Source organism: Suncus etruscus, chromosome 5 (genome assembly GCF_024139225.1).
Source record: "Suncus etruscus isolate mSunEtr1 chromosome 5, mSunEtr1.pri.cur, whole genome shotgun sequence".
NCBI lineage: Eukaryota > Metazoa > Chordata > Mammalia > Eulipotyphla > Soricidae > Suncus > Suncus etruscus.
Window position 1 is genome coordinate 73631430 of NC_064852.1, and position 15290 is coordinate 73646719.

General features: G+C 35.3%; 1 protein-coding gene across 1 annotated transcript in view; it reads left to right on the top strand.

Annotated features, from left to right (window-relative positions):
• The window catches only part of GALNT5 (polypeptide N-acetylgalactosaminyltransferase 5), a 50310-nt gene extending 37241 nt beyond the window's left edge, over positions 1–13069 (top strand). Inside the window, 7 exon segments of the mRNA XM_049773103.1 lie at positions 271–294; positions 2070–2132; positions 5182–5301; positions 5303–5322; positions 6479–6500; positions 12928–12987; positions 12989–13069. Of these exon segments, the coding sequence (XP_049629060.1) occupies positions 271–294; positions 2070–2132; positions 5182–5301; positions 5303–5322; positions 6479–6500; positions 12928–12987; positions 12989–13069 (390 nt within the window).
• Positions 13070–15290: the final 2221 nt, after the last annotated feature.

Here is a 15290-nt window from a genome sequence, read left to right on the forward strand (position 1 = left end):
GTCATGTGGTGATTCATTAAAAAATTTCTTAATAAAATAAATAATAAAATAAGTGTCTTCTCTAATTTCTGGTAAGAGTAAAGGGAAGCCTCTTAAAATAAATGGGGGAAAAAGTAAAATACGAGGACATTTTTTTTCTAATAATTACTTTAGTGCCTTGAAGTAGAATAGTGAAAAATAAATACTAAAAATAGTTTCTTAGAGATTTCCAACACTATCCTTAGCTAAGTTCATATTTTTCTGCCCAGTAGGATAGAATGTCGATTCTAGTTGACAAACCTTGCACTAGAGCTTGTTAGACATCAACATACTGAAAGTTCTGAGACAGACAAATTAGGACACTCTATTGGAATGTGTTGGAAGAAGAATTTTCCAAATCCATTTCATAACAGAATATTTTTTCTTTAGTACACCAACATAGAAATTAATATGTATTTATATTAAATACACAAAAATAATAAAACACTATTTCCTGTTTTAAATAGTAGGAACATTCTATCTTTACACTTATCTATTAATTCTGTTCTATGAATCTATGTTTCTTCCCATAGTTGTCATTTTATATTTTAATTATCATTTTCTTCAAGAATTTCTGAGCAATTTTTTTTCTAGAAATTATTTTCCATACCAGGCACCTAGTTTTAAATCAGGTGTTATTTTTGCTTGATTGTTTACCTGTGGTCTGTGAAAGTTCTGTCCCCAATAAAAGTAGTATAAATTTGCATCTCTACTAAAAGAGCATGGTATACATTTTCAAATTGTCATTATTGTTATTATTCCTTGTGCTCTGGGTAAACTGTTCTCCTAGTAGCCCATTCCAATGAGAACTCTAACCAGTTTTCCAACATTTTGTGAAAACTTCAATTCCAACATTTTTATTTGCCTATGCTCTGGCTTTATCTTTTGTCCTTATATAGGAATTAAGTTCCACACTGCTGATTACCATTTGTAGTTTCCTCTTTTAGTTTTAATGGGTTCCTTCTACCCAATGTTTTTTTTTGGTCCCTGAAGATGAGTTTTACTTTCTTGCAAGCTAAGCTCTGTATCTAACAGTGAGGACCAGTCCACTCAGCATCCTGCTGTGGTTTTGCAGCTCTCTTTGCTATGCAGTCTATAGCACAAAGCATGCCAGTGTTAGAGGTTTTGAGGAGACGCCATGGAACAAGAAGGGAAGGCCACAAGCATCCCTGGCAACAAAGACTAATAGCTCCAAGCTCAGGAAACATTCCTGAGTGTAGACAGGGCTCTCTCTACACTACTCATTGTAGGCTCTCTCTACACTAGTCTTGTGGAACTCTGAGAAATTCTAAGTTGCACTATTAACCCACAGTCTCATTAGCCTGGCCCACAATGTCAAAGACGGAAAAGATCAGCATTTTTTCTGTATTAATGGTGACTTATAGAAAACTGCCTCCATAGTTGACCCTGCAGATCCATTAAAAACCTGGGGGACTGCCAGAAAGTGCCTTTAAACTTGGCTCAGTGTTAAGTTTTCGTGACTTTACTATAATGAATTGTAGTTTGCCTGACTCATTAGAAAGATTCTGACAGGGAATCAGTTGGAATCTGCTATTCTTTAAAGGGCTCAATTTATCTCTGATTCAGTGTCTAAAGCAGTCTAATAGCTTGGAGGGGTCAGCCAGAGAACAAAGCCAGTGACAGTTGGTTTGATTAAATTCAAAGTATGTGCATTGACTTTTAATACACATCAAACTTGAGACAAGAAGATAAATACTTTTCATACCACCTTTTGCTCACTCCCTATTCAATATTCCAGGCAAGGGTTAATTAAAAGCTTCTACTTGTTGGCTCTGTGACTGAATCACAGGCTAAATTGACAGATTGATGCTGTACTTTAGCAAGATTACATTATGTCTCTGTTAGAGATAGCAACCAATAAAATTGGGTAGTGCTAAGTAATGCTAAGCTATTAACTTAACTATCCTTTAACCTTATTATAGTTCTGTATTTTGTGCTTTCTGATAGTGTGTGCATGTCATATTCTCCTTCAATATATTTTAAAATGCATATTCCATACTTTGCTTTCTAGCTTGTTAATGAAGCCCTAGGGAAAATGCATTGCTATTGAAAAACTCTACGCTGTTTTGGAAAGCTGTGATGGGAGTAGCCAGGTATGTTAAATTGAGTTTTTTCTGTATAGAAGAAATAATCATTAGTTTAGAGATAGCGTGATGGGCATGGTAGACAGTATACACATTCGATCTCCACTTAGAAATTCATTTTTACTTGCAGAGATAATAATGAAACTTCTAAATAAGATTAGTGAGACTAAGGTCCCAAATACATATGAAGACAGTGAGTAAAGATGTGATTATTGAGTCTTCCATCTTCCAGAGATTCAGTTCTGAAGCAGGAAAAACAAAGCAAGTCTGCAGCACTGAAGGTTATGTGCAAGAGAGACAGGACAGCATGTGAGGTTCTTGCATTGCATGCAGTTTGTCCATCCTTAGCACAATATATGGTCACCTGAACCCCAGTAGGAGAGATTTTAGAACACAGAAGCAGGAGGAAACTCTTAAAACTTCCAGGCATGGCCCCAAAGCAAGCAAACAAAACAGTATTGAAGGTGAGTTCCAAATAATGGCACTTTACTCTCCATTCCAGCATAATGTAGACTTGTCAAGATTTCAATTTTATCTGATTTAGACATATGCTTTATAGGTACAGAATATCCCATCTCTACCTTTTATTGCACAACCACTAAAAGAAAAGGCATGTTTGCCGTCTCCATTGCTATCATTTGACTGAGGAGTCTAAATTTGAAGAGAACTAAATTTAAAAGCAAGAAAAAGATAAAAATGTCAAAAAAAATCTTTTGAAAGAAAATAACTCACATTAAAATTTCAGAGAAAAGTAGTCATAACTTGTAAAACAAAATCACAATGGGTTCAAAGTGATAGAAAAGTAATATATTAAATAATAGCGCTCATCATCGTATGAATTTGAACCTAATTTCCAGTGTTTATCTAAAAATTTCAAGTTCTTCCCTTAATAAACTATTGAATATTTCAAAGCTAGAGTTCAAGAAAAATATTATGGATAGCAGTCTCTGCTGTCCAAAAAATATTGATGTCCTCTTTTATCTTATTGCTCCATTTTACTTCTTGCATCTGTGATTTGGTTTGAGTAATATGAAATAACACCAGGAAGTTATTTTGGAAGTTAATGACACCTAATAATACTGATCCAGTGACTATAGTTTTCATTCAGAAAAAGTTTTCAAAAGAAGTCAATCTCTATACCTTATGGCAGTGGTCCTCAAACATTTAAAACAGGGGGGCCAGTTCAGCTGTCCTTCAGACTGTTGGAGGGCCAGATTATAGTAAAAAAATTATGAACAAATTTCTATGCACACTGCTTATATCTTATTTATAAGTGAAGAAACAAAATGGGAATAAATACAATATGTGGCCCGCGGCCGTAGTGATCTCACCCCATTCATCACTAGTGTCCTACTAAGTGCCTTCCATCTCCCCATGTAACAGTTATATAGGAAAAAATCCCTCAATTTTATTGATTTGGCCTTTGATGTTTCCTTAGGAAGTTTCTTATATCCTCACATATGAGAGATTTTTAAAAATTTATTATAAAGATGGCATTACCTACACACACATGGATATTAAAGCTAATATTTGCCTCTCAATTCCAATGCACGATTGGGGATTTTTTATGATACAGATTCTGATTCAATGGGGTCTGTTATAAACTGAAGATTCAACATTTTCAACTACTTGGGTGTTGTTTCTGCTATTGGTTCAAGGACACACTTTGATTGGTTGTGTTGAATATAAAGACACTCTAAGTAATCCAAGATAAATCTCATAATAAATGCAAATAGTTTCTTGGGTTAATAATTTACATAATGTTTACCAGTTCTATAATATAGTTTCTAAAATGTTAGCATTGATGCAAAACAACAAAGTTCCAATAAACTCAGGAATTATGAGTCAAGTGAACAGGATAAGAAAGTTTTTCCTAGCCCTCCCTCTTTATTGCCATTGTTTTTGTGATAATAATAGAGGTCACATGGGGTTTAGCTGTCATAATTGTAAACCTGGTTTTGATGTTCACCAGATATCACTGCAGTATATACATACAAGTTTAGGGATCACAGTTCTGTCCTTAGAGCTCCAACACCTTTTTAGTAGCGGTACTTGTCAGGAGTTTCACTTTTTCCTATTTTTTTTGTTTGTTTTGTTTGTTTTTTGGGGTCACACCTGGTGACGCTCAGGGATTACTCCTGGCTAAACTCTCAGATATAGGCCCCTGGCTTGGGGGACCAAATGGGGTTGCTGGGGGATCAAACTGTGGTCCGTCTAGGCTAGTGTGCGCAAGGGAGACATCTTAGGGCTTGTGCACTGCTACGGCCCCAGGAGTTTCACTCTTCCATTTGGTGCTCATACTGCAGGGCTGCTGTGAGCCATAGATTGTCAAAATTCCTAGACAGCAGAGCTGCCAGGGTGCTTGATTTATGTGAGTGGTACAAGGAATTAAACTCATGACTTCATGCTTGCAAGATGGTGACTTATAGCCACAGAGCTTCAAACCCAGCAAATAAAAAAATTTAATTGATTGAAAAATAGAGTAAAGGGATATGATAAGCCACCTTAACTAAGGAAGTATAATGATTTTGACCTCTCTACATGCCCCTTCAGGTAAATTAGGACGATGGCTTGAAATCCTGTAGTGCCACTAGCTTAATCATACAACAGGCTGAATGTTCCAAAACTTCAGTAGCGAGAGTTTCCTGGATTTCAGAATGCCTGAAGTGCTATTCATTTGCAGCTGTATTCTGGAAATGTCCTAAATCATTTATTATTTTTGAAACAAACATATTGAGGGTTTATCTGTGTGCTAAACATTTGACTGTCATTATCCCAGATCTCTCAAACACTACTGCTATGCAAATCTAATTTCTTTTAAAATAGAGTTTTAAGCAAGATTAATAACTTCCCTATACCATAAAATGAAGTGGGAAGTTTAGGGAGATTTAATCTCCCTAAAGAGATTTTTAATAGAATATTTTTAATATAATTTTAATATATATTCAGACCAGAGTGTCTATTTTCATAACCATCATTTAAAAAATGTTTGGCAAAAAAACCCTACCTGAGCTTGCTGCCAAGAATTGACCTTCTCCTTATTTGTTTTCTCTCACAGCTTCAACAATTTAATTACACCTGGTTAAAACTTATTAAACATGGAGAATGGTGCTTAGCTCCCATTCCTGATAAGGGTTCCCTGAGGCTGCACCCTTGTGATAACAGAAACAAAGGGCTGAAAATGGCTGCATAAATCAACATCATTCTCTCTCTTCCAGGACTGGTAAGCAAAATGTTGTTACCTGTTCTTTAACACAAATTCAACTTTCAATTAAATTGGACGTAAACCTGCTTTGTCAAGTCACTCAATCAGAAGCTTTAATGATTTTTTGACAATAGAGGTAGTTTAAAAGTTCATAAAGGAGCAATAAAGAGATTTTATGTAAAATGGGGAAAGTGTTTATTATTTCACAGGATTTATGTCAAGTAAGTTTTTGATTTGTTGTTTTCTAATAAAAGTCACCAAGTTTTTGGTTTATATTACTCTCATCACCTTTGTTCTAAAAATCATGAATCTTTGCTGGAGATATAATACAGGACTTAAGAAGCTTGTCTTGCTCTTAGTTCCATTATCAGACATTGCGGAAGTTCCCTTGACACTGCCAGAAGTCATTCCTGAGCACACAACCAGGAGTATTTCTTAGCATAGCAGGGCATGGTCCAAGCTCACCCTCTCCCTTCTAAAATGTCACTTGCCTTGTTCCAGTTGACTAAAAGTAAGTTAAAAATCAAGAGTAAAACTAATAGACTATAACTGGTCCTTATTTGTTATCAGAAAAACTTATATGAAGAATGACTAAGGTATGAAACTGATTTCTTATTTGGCCTTTTTTTTTTTTTAAACCAAGATACATTTCTCATACCCTCTGGTTTGCAAGCACCTAAAATCTTAGAAGCTAAAGGTAATTCTCTCTATTGCAGGAATGAATTGCACCTGTTATTTCCTATCTGTTTGGTTACCCTTATTTTACCTAAAACAAAGATCATTCCTGATCCCTTTTTAGGTTTGTTTACAATTTGGAATTATCCCAAAACAGAGATTGTCTTACTTGTAAAGCTGGGTGGGACAGGCTCAGGATAGCCCGAGTTATCTGTCCTTACTGCACTACCCAGAGGGGGATGTCAGTACTCAATAAAAACAGCATGTTCTGGCAGGCAGCTGTGGCGGAGATATGAGGAAGAAGAACTGCCAGGCTATATGTGCTTGACCCTCAGTCTGGTGTTAGATTATTACATTATAGCGAACCGATTGAGATTGTCCACCTGAGGTTGGAGATATGGTGTGCAGGGTGATTTTTACACATATCTCATGTTCAGTGATATGACACTGGGGTAGTTGGAAAACTGTTATTGACAAAAATATTTCACCCATGCTTGGCAAGTTTTTGTGATAGATCCAATTGTTAATATTACCAGACACTTTCACTATATTCTATTCACTTTCAAAGTTTCTTTCATTTTTTCAAATTCTATTATAACAGGATTCAGGGGAAATCTGATGCATTCAGAGTGTATGACCATAGATAATTTTCCTGTAAATCTTGGGTACAAGAATATTTAAGTCAACTTCAATTTTCTTCTCACTGAAAATAGATACAAGAAATTATTGTGGATTTTTTTTTCAGGATTAGGTCCAAAGCAAGTGTACTCTCCATCACTCCAAATGTTTCTAATCAGAGTGTGTGTATGTGTGTTGTGTGTGTGTGTGTGTGTGTGTGTGTGTGTGTGTGTGTAGTAGGAGACCCATGGTGCTTCAGACCCCATGGATTTGTGATCTGGAGTGCCGTCCTGCTAGTGCTCAGAAGACTATATGTAGTTTCCAAGGGCCTATTATAACAGTCAGGTCACATTCAAAGCAAATGTCTAAAACTATGGTACTATTGTCTTGTTCTAAACTTGTTCCTTTAATACTAGACTCAATGAATATCCCATCAAAATATATTTTTTAGGGCCTGACTCTACACTGGGTAGAGTGTATATCTTGCATGAAGGCACCCCTTGATTAAATGCCCACAATTCGTATGTTCCTCTGAGTCCTATTAGGAGTGATCCAGTAGGTACAGGAGCCAGGAGTAAGCAGGAGTAATACTGAAAGAAATCAAAAGCACAAAAAAAAATTTTCTTTCCCTTTTGGCTGAGAATAATTAATGTCCAGAATATCATATGTAGTGTTTGCTGTTATGCTTTAATTTATGCCAGACATTATTTCCTTTTAGTGGTTGATTTTATTATTACAAATAGTTAGAAAAATTAGAAAATATTAATTCTTAATGTGACTTTTGCATTGCACAGTGTTGGGGAACTATACAAGTCTCTATTAACCAGTTATGACTTACCCTCTTGGTTTTTTTAACCTGGGTTTCATTCAGAAAAAATGAGTGCAAGACTGAAAACACATTACTTCTCTCTAGAAGTGAGTCTCTTCCTGGAAATGATTTTCAGATTGGTTGTAAATACATAAGAGATGGCAGTCCATAAATCATTCAGAGCTTCTTTACAACCTGGATTAGCCCCAAGTTATAAACTAATTAAACTTTCATTAGTTAAAGATTTTTTTATTAACCAAAATTTTGCTTCCTCTAACTGACAAATCAATTTGTAAAGAAGATAATTTGACTCATAGTACAAAAGCAAGACAGCACAAAGAAATAGAGCACATACAAAGGATGTGGTAGTCTGGATCATAAGATACCATGGTAGTCCCCTGGCAGAATGGAAGTAATACCAGAGCACAAGGCAGAGGGTAGCCCTCGGACATGACTAGGATATCAAAACAAAACAAAAGGGTAATTTAAGATGGCAAAATTTATAAAACATTATCCTCATCTGTCTTTGACATTGCATCATGTTACCTAGTTGCTCTCTTTCCATTTTATGATTTCATTTTGTTAGATTTCATCAAAATAAGTATCGTTTTGTCTTGTTTTGTTGTTTGAACAATACCCAGTTACTCTCTACATTCTATACTCAGAGATCTGACTCTATCTGACTCTATCCCAGGGATTATTCTTGGGGGGAGGGGAGTTGGAGTTGGGAGTGATGAGCTGTGCAAGAGATCAAACTGGGAGTCAACCGTGTACAAGGCAAATGATTAACCAATATACTATCTATTTGGCCCTAAAAATAAGTTCTTGACAGTTGTTCTTTATTCCCTTTGGACTTTTGATAATTTATCATACTAAGCCCACTAAGTTCTTGAATAGTTTTAGGGCATTTAAATCTTAAAAAATAGAAGAAATGAAGCTTAAGAGGTTATACAAGAGTTACAATATTTACATTTCTCGCAGATAATGCATGTTTGATCTCCAGTACTTGATATTGTCTTGAACACAGTCAGGAGTGACTGTGGAAAAAATATCAGGAGCTGTAAACTCTTGAACACTGGGATGTATTGTTCATCCCACTCCTCTCCCCCAAAATAAAACTAAAATGGTGACTAGGTTCATAAATAACAAATTTCTCCCTTACACAAGCAATGAGGATTTAGAACAATGAGGATTTAGAATGGGAAAAGAAAAAAGTATTAATGATACTGGCTGTAGATTTTTATATTAAAATAATTAATCAAGCACTGGATTTCCAAGTCCAGACCATCATATAAAAGGTGTCCTTGACTTCACCTTTCCCCCCCAAATGCTCTGAATTGTTGTTTTCTAAAGAGAAGTATGAAAATGAAGCTGGTGAATTCAGATCCCAAGATATAGAAGTCACTGGATATAGAGGGAGGTCATATCCTGGCAAGTAGAATACTGACAAAGAAGCATAACACCCACCACTTCTGGAAAGTAACTCGGTATATTGTAGGTGAGAAATGGATAATTATATTAGGAAAATATAGGGTGTGGACTCTGTGTTAGCCAACCAGGTAGAATGTGATAGGGGATTAAAACAGGGTATGAGGGGCTAGAGAGATAGCATGGGGTAAGGCGTTTGCCCTTTCATGCAGAGGATTATTGGCATCCCATATGGTCCCCTGAGCCTGCCAGGAGCGATTTCTGAGAATGGAGACAGGAGTAACCCCTGAGCATGGCCGGGTGTGACCCAAAAAGCAAAACAAACAAACAAACAAAAACAGGGTATGAACTTCTATATTTAGGGAAGATGAGTAAATGGGATTAGGGAGAGTAGGGTGTGAGCTCTGGGTATTAAAACAGGATGTGTGCTTAAGGAGATTAGCTACAGAACTAATGTCAGGGGCGACTTTGAGGAGTTGGAACATGGAATTCCCTCCACCATTATTTCCCACTTCATTTGCTCCTTCTTTGGAAACAAATATTTCCCAAATATTTGAAAATACCTGGTATATCTTTGGTAACTACCAACAATGCAGGTAACCCAGATTGATTCTGTTTAAATTTGGTAGTTTCAACACAAGTATCTTTGATACAATCTTTAATTGTTGTTGTTGTTGTTATTGTTTTGAACCATACCCTGTGGTGCTTAGGGGTTACTCCTGGCTTCGGGAATTATTTCTGGCAAGCTCTGGGGACTATATCAATTTGCAGGATCCAGTATACAAGACAAATGCCCCACCTGCTGTGCAATCACTTTGACTTCTGCCACAGGCATTTTTGCTGTAGCTATTTTGCTCAATTGTTAGGAACAATTTTGAGGCAAAAGATGAAAACCAACTTGCAGCACTCAAAAGAATGTCATGAAACATTTTTATCTGTGTGTTTGCTCCTAGTGATAGTATACAAAAAAACCTTCTTTTTTAGGTCCGGAGAGATAAGAAAGCAGTGTAGCTAACTGGGGTTTGATTCCCCAGAATCATAGGTGAACCCCAGAGCCCATCTAGGAATGAATACAGAACCAGGTTTAAACTCTGAGCACAGCTACATATAGCCCCCAAAACAAAATAAACAAATTTTAAAAAGAATTTATTTACTTTTTTGGTTAAAAAGAAAAGAGGGGCACTCAAAGGGACATTAGAAAACATTAGAAATACAAAAATTTAAATATTAAATATGAATATATTACAAAATACAGGATATAATGTATTCAAATATATTATAAAGAGTATATAAAATATTCGAACATATTTTTGAGATAATTCTATATAAATGACTGATTTTATTTTCAGGTATGTACTTGTCTCCCAAGTCTCATTGTATTATATATTTATTTTTCTTTTAGGGGATCAAGTCTTTAAATTGCCAAATTACTTAACATAATGTCACATCCATACTACCAGACTAAAATACAATAAGATATCAGCTTGCAAAGAGAATGCCTCTTATTTAATCAGTAGGAAAAATAAAACAAGATTGTCATCCAGTTAATCCTCTTTTTCATCTACATAAAAAAAATCCTCGTGGTCACTTAGTTATGGTGCTATAATGTTTTTTTGCAAAAGTACATGTAATGAGATTACAACTTATGACTGACCTTACAATTATAAGCTGGAACTTAAATAAATTGACCATATTCAAGCATCATTTCCCAGGTATTCTAAGGGTTCTTGAAGGAGCATCTTTAAAATTGACTACCATATAATTTATAATAAAGTTTAAAATAAATTTAGTTTTTATTTAATGCTTTTGGTCCACATCCCACAATACTCAAGACTTAACCCTGGCTCTGCACTCAGATTTTTTCATGGCAGTCTCAAAGGATTTTAGATTATGGATCTACACAGACCAACATTGTTTGTGTTCAAGGCAACTGTACTTGTGTGTAATATACTATCAATCTGGCCCCCAAAATATTTTAAATTTAAAAAAATTCTACAATAAATGACTGATCTAATAAAATTTTGTATTTCAAAAAGAAACAAATGTAGAATAATAATCTTCTTAGTAATATATATTTGAGAATATTTTTAGGCAAAAACTTTGTAGGCACAGAAATAAATGGAGGAGAGGGAGGGATGAGTAAAAAGAGGAAAAGAGAGAAAGCGAGAGCAAGGAGAAAGAGAGAGAGAGAGAGAGAGAGAGACATTAGCAGGCTGACACCTAGCATTGCATGCAGCTTCTCCTGGGTTCAATCCCCAGCACCCTATATGATCCCATGATCTCAGTCAGAATTGATCCCTGAGGACAGTTCCATTAGTAAGCCCTGAGCATCTCCAGGTGTGGCTCAAAGACATATAAACAAAACATTTGTAAGGCTAGTGACAAGTTTGTATACAGTACATACATTTTTCTAGACTATCAATAAATATTAAGCAACAATAAATCACCCTAAACTTTTGGCTCTTTTTCTAATTACATTAAAAATTATGTCTTACTCCGATATGATCCAGCTATAGCACTCTTAGGGAAATACTCTAGGAACACAAAAAATGCAATATAAAAATCCCTTTCTCACACCTATATTCATAACAGCACAATTTACAATAGCCATACTCTGGAAACAGCCAATATTCCCTTCAACAAATGAATGACTAAAGAAACTGTGGTACATATACACAATAAAATATTATGCAGCTGTCAGGAGAGATGAAGTCATGAAATTTTTCTATACATGGATGGACATAGAAACTAGTATGCTGAGTGAAATAAGTCAGAGGGAGCGAGACCACGCAAAAATAGCTCACTTATTTATGGGTTTTCAAGAAAAATAAAAGACATTATTGTAATAATGCCCAGAGATAAGAGTTGGACAGGACTGGCTCATGATATGAAGCTCACCTCAAAGAGGGGTGAGTGCAAGTTAGAGAAATATACACTTAGAACTACCTGACAATGTTAATGGGTGAGAGAAGTAGAATGCTTGATCTGGAATATGTCTGAATACAGGCAGGGGGTGTGGGAGGAGGGTGATAGGGGGCATGATGGTGTGACTGCTGCACACCGGTGAAGGGGAGGAGTGTTCTTTTTGTGACTGAAACCCAAGTATAGTCATGTTTGTAATCACGGTGAAAAAAAATTATGACTTACCAGACATTGTGGAAAATAAAATACTTATTTTTTATTTAATTTTATTTTGTTTTAGAGATCATGATTTACACTTTCAACTACAAGGGTTTTCACACATAAAACATTCTCAACACACACACACCCCTTCACCTGGAGCTTTCACTTCCCTTTACCATTATCCTAGAATACCTCACTTTCACATTACTCTCGAATTCCTCTAGCATGGAAAGCTTCCTACAGAGAATAATTCTCATCACTTTGTGTTCTCACTATGCATTCCAAGATGTAGGGCTTAATTAAAATGTTAAGTTTTTCAGAGACAAAAGAGGAGAGGGCTGGACGTTATAGCCGACCTCGTGAACCTCAACCACAAAGAGTGATGGGTTCTAGTTAGAGAAATAACTACATTGTGAACTATCCCTAACAATGAGAATATATGAGGGAAATAGAAAGCCTGTCTAGAGTACAAGTGGGGGGCAGGGAGAGAGGGAGGGATATTTGGGTCATTGGTGATGGGAATGTTACACTGGTGATGAGAGGTGTCATCTTATACGACTGAAACCCAACCACAATCATGTTTGTAACCAAAGTGTTTATATAAAAATTATTATAAAAAATAAAGTATAATTGGGGCTGGAAAAAATGTTAACTAATTTACTTTTTAAAAATATGTATTTATCTTTCCACTGTAGTATATCATATATAGAAATTCCATCTAGGATTATGTTCTTTAAATTATGTATTTTCAACCAAATTATCAGATAGTTCACCTATAGTGATTTGAAAACTTGTATGTATTATAGTTTACAGATAAATAACAACTTAGTTTGAGGTAGAAACAATAGTCTCAAAAGCCTTTTTTTTTTTGTTTGTTTTGTCTTTCTTTGATATCAAGTGGTCAAATTCAAACTGTTGGTAAATTCCCAGATTTGTTTTCTCTCCAGGTGAATCACATTGTTTTTGACACCAATCATCAATTATTATGCTTGGAAGGGAATTTTTCCTCATAAGAGCATGAAAGTTGTAACTTGTGACCCAATGAAGCTTAATCAAAAATGGAAATTTGGAAAATATTATGAAGATTGAAGAGGAGTCGATGCTTTTATTTAGTAAGCCCATTAAATACACTGAAATGAGAATTAGCTTGGTATGTATTTGTACATAATAGTTCAAAGTTTCAAAATTAATTTGTTTGAGGTGACCTTTTGATGACCTGTTTCCTGACTTATGCCCACATGCAATCTTGCAAGTAAATGGAAATAAAATACAAAACTACTTGGGGAAGCACAATGACATTAATACTGACAAAGTAACTTGTTTTTCTTTCTGAGAAGATATGATCAATGCAAATCTCTTTATTTAATTGCCATCTTATAAAAATTAAAAATGAGTTTCTATGACTAGAAAATCTCAAACACATATCACCTTAGTAAAAACCTTCAACTACTATGTGTATTTATTTATAACTACTAATCTAAACACTTATTATTATAAAGCTTGCATGACAAGGTTTTGATCTTGATTATTGTATGATTTAGGTTGAAGTTTTGGTTTATATTGCTATACAGAACTATTAGAGAAAAATTCAAATAAGGAACTTAAATGCTTATTAAACTCTAGATATGGAAATGTAATATTCTGTGCATTAAAAATGACTTAAAGGTAAATGAAAAGAAATTGTGCACTAATGCAGGATGACAATAGGATTCTACTAGGAAGACTGAAACTAATAGAGAAGAAATAGAGAACTGAAAATATTACAGGATTGTGTATATAAAAATGATACATTTTATTTAGCAACATTCACAGAGAGTAAACATGCTAAATAGTTTAAAAAGCTTAAAAGTGGAAAATAAAATGACAGAAACATAATTAAAGGCAGAGGACTGAGGTAAGCAACCTTCTAAATGATAGTTAAGAAAACTTGCCCAAAATTTGGCCATAAAAGAAAGTGGATCTCATACTGTTTAGGAGAGGAAAACAAAACTTAGATATGGACTGAATAAAAGCATTGATTAACTTGAGAAGTAGTATTATCTAAATTGACTCTCTAATATTAGGAGCTCCAGTATGTTTGCATACAGAGAGAGACTGGTAGAAATCCTGAAATCTTTTATGCCCAGGACTGGGAGACAACAACAACATGAAAATGGACAGGTGTAAGTGGAATATGAATAATAAGGGACTGGACACTTTGTAGATAGGCACCTAAGAGCAACCTTCATTCACACATTGAAGCTCTTATATACTGTTAATCACTATGCAAGGCTTGTAGAATTGTTGCAAAGCCACAAATCGCCAAGAACTAACAGACGCAGCAAGCCAAGAATAAGGAAGTTGTCTTAGCGAGTGATCTGGGGTCAAAGCCTGGACAGAGCTTTCTCTGCCTTTTCAACTGTCCGATTGTGATCTGCAATCCAGCACCATTATCTAGTTCTTTGGCTACTCCTCACAGCTTAGGCGATGTGAGGGCTGGTGTGGGTATGAGCATTAGAGTTAAAAATAAAATAAAATAAAATAAAATAAAATAAAATAAAATAAAATAATCCTTTTAAAAAATAGAGCCATATGAGACATAAACTACAAATGAGTTGCCAAGGACTAATTGAATTGCTGAACAAACTTAATACACTGTGTATATTCACATCATTCATGTTGCCGATAAATACTTAAAAAGGTTTTTATTTAGGTTACCTTTTTTTATTTAAAAATAATTTTTAGCGGGGCTGGTACAATGGTGCAAGGGGTGCAGGGGCCGAGTGGTGCAGGGGCTGGAGTGGTGGTGTGGAGCGGTAAGATGCCTGCCTTGCCTGAGCTAGCCTAGGACAGACCGCAGTTCGATCCCCCGGCGTCCCATATGGTCTCCTAAGCCAGGAGCGATTTCTGAGTGCATAGCCAGGAGTAACTGCTGAGCGTCACCGGGTGTAGCCCAAAAAAAAACCAAAAAAATAAAATAATAATAATTTTTAGAATTCATGAGAAAACATAACAAACTTGGCCTATGCATTCAGGAATCCTAGATTCAATCCTAAGCACAACATTGTCCCGTGGGCACTACTAGGAGCAATCTCTAGACACCACCAGGTGTGACCTAAAACAAAGAAAGGAGAGTTATCACCAATAACATCAATTCTGTTTAATAAAATAAATTGTGTACCTGGATATCATTCTCAAATAAAATTTGTTTGGTTCAAAGAATGCTTTCTATGGTTTCCCTTTTGTATACTTATATAAGAATCTTTATTTGAATTATTCTGTCAACATAAAAATTAAATTATTTTTATGTATCACATGTCTGTTTTTATTT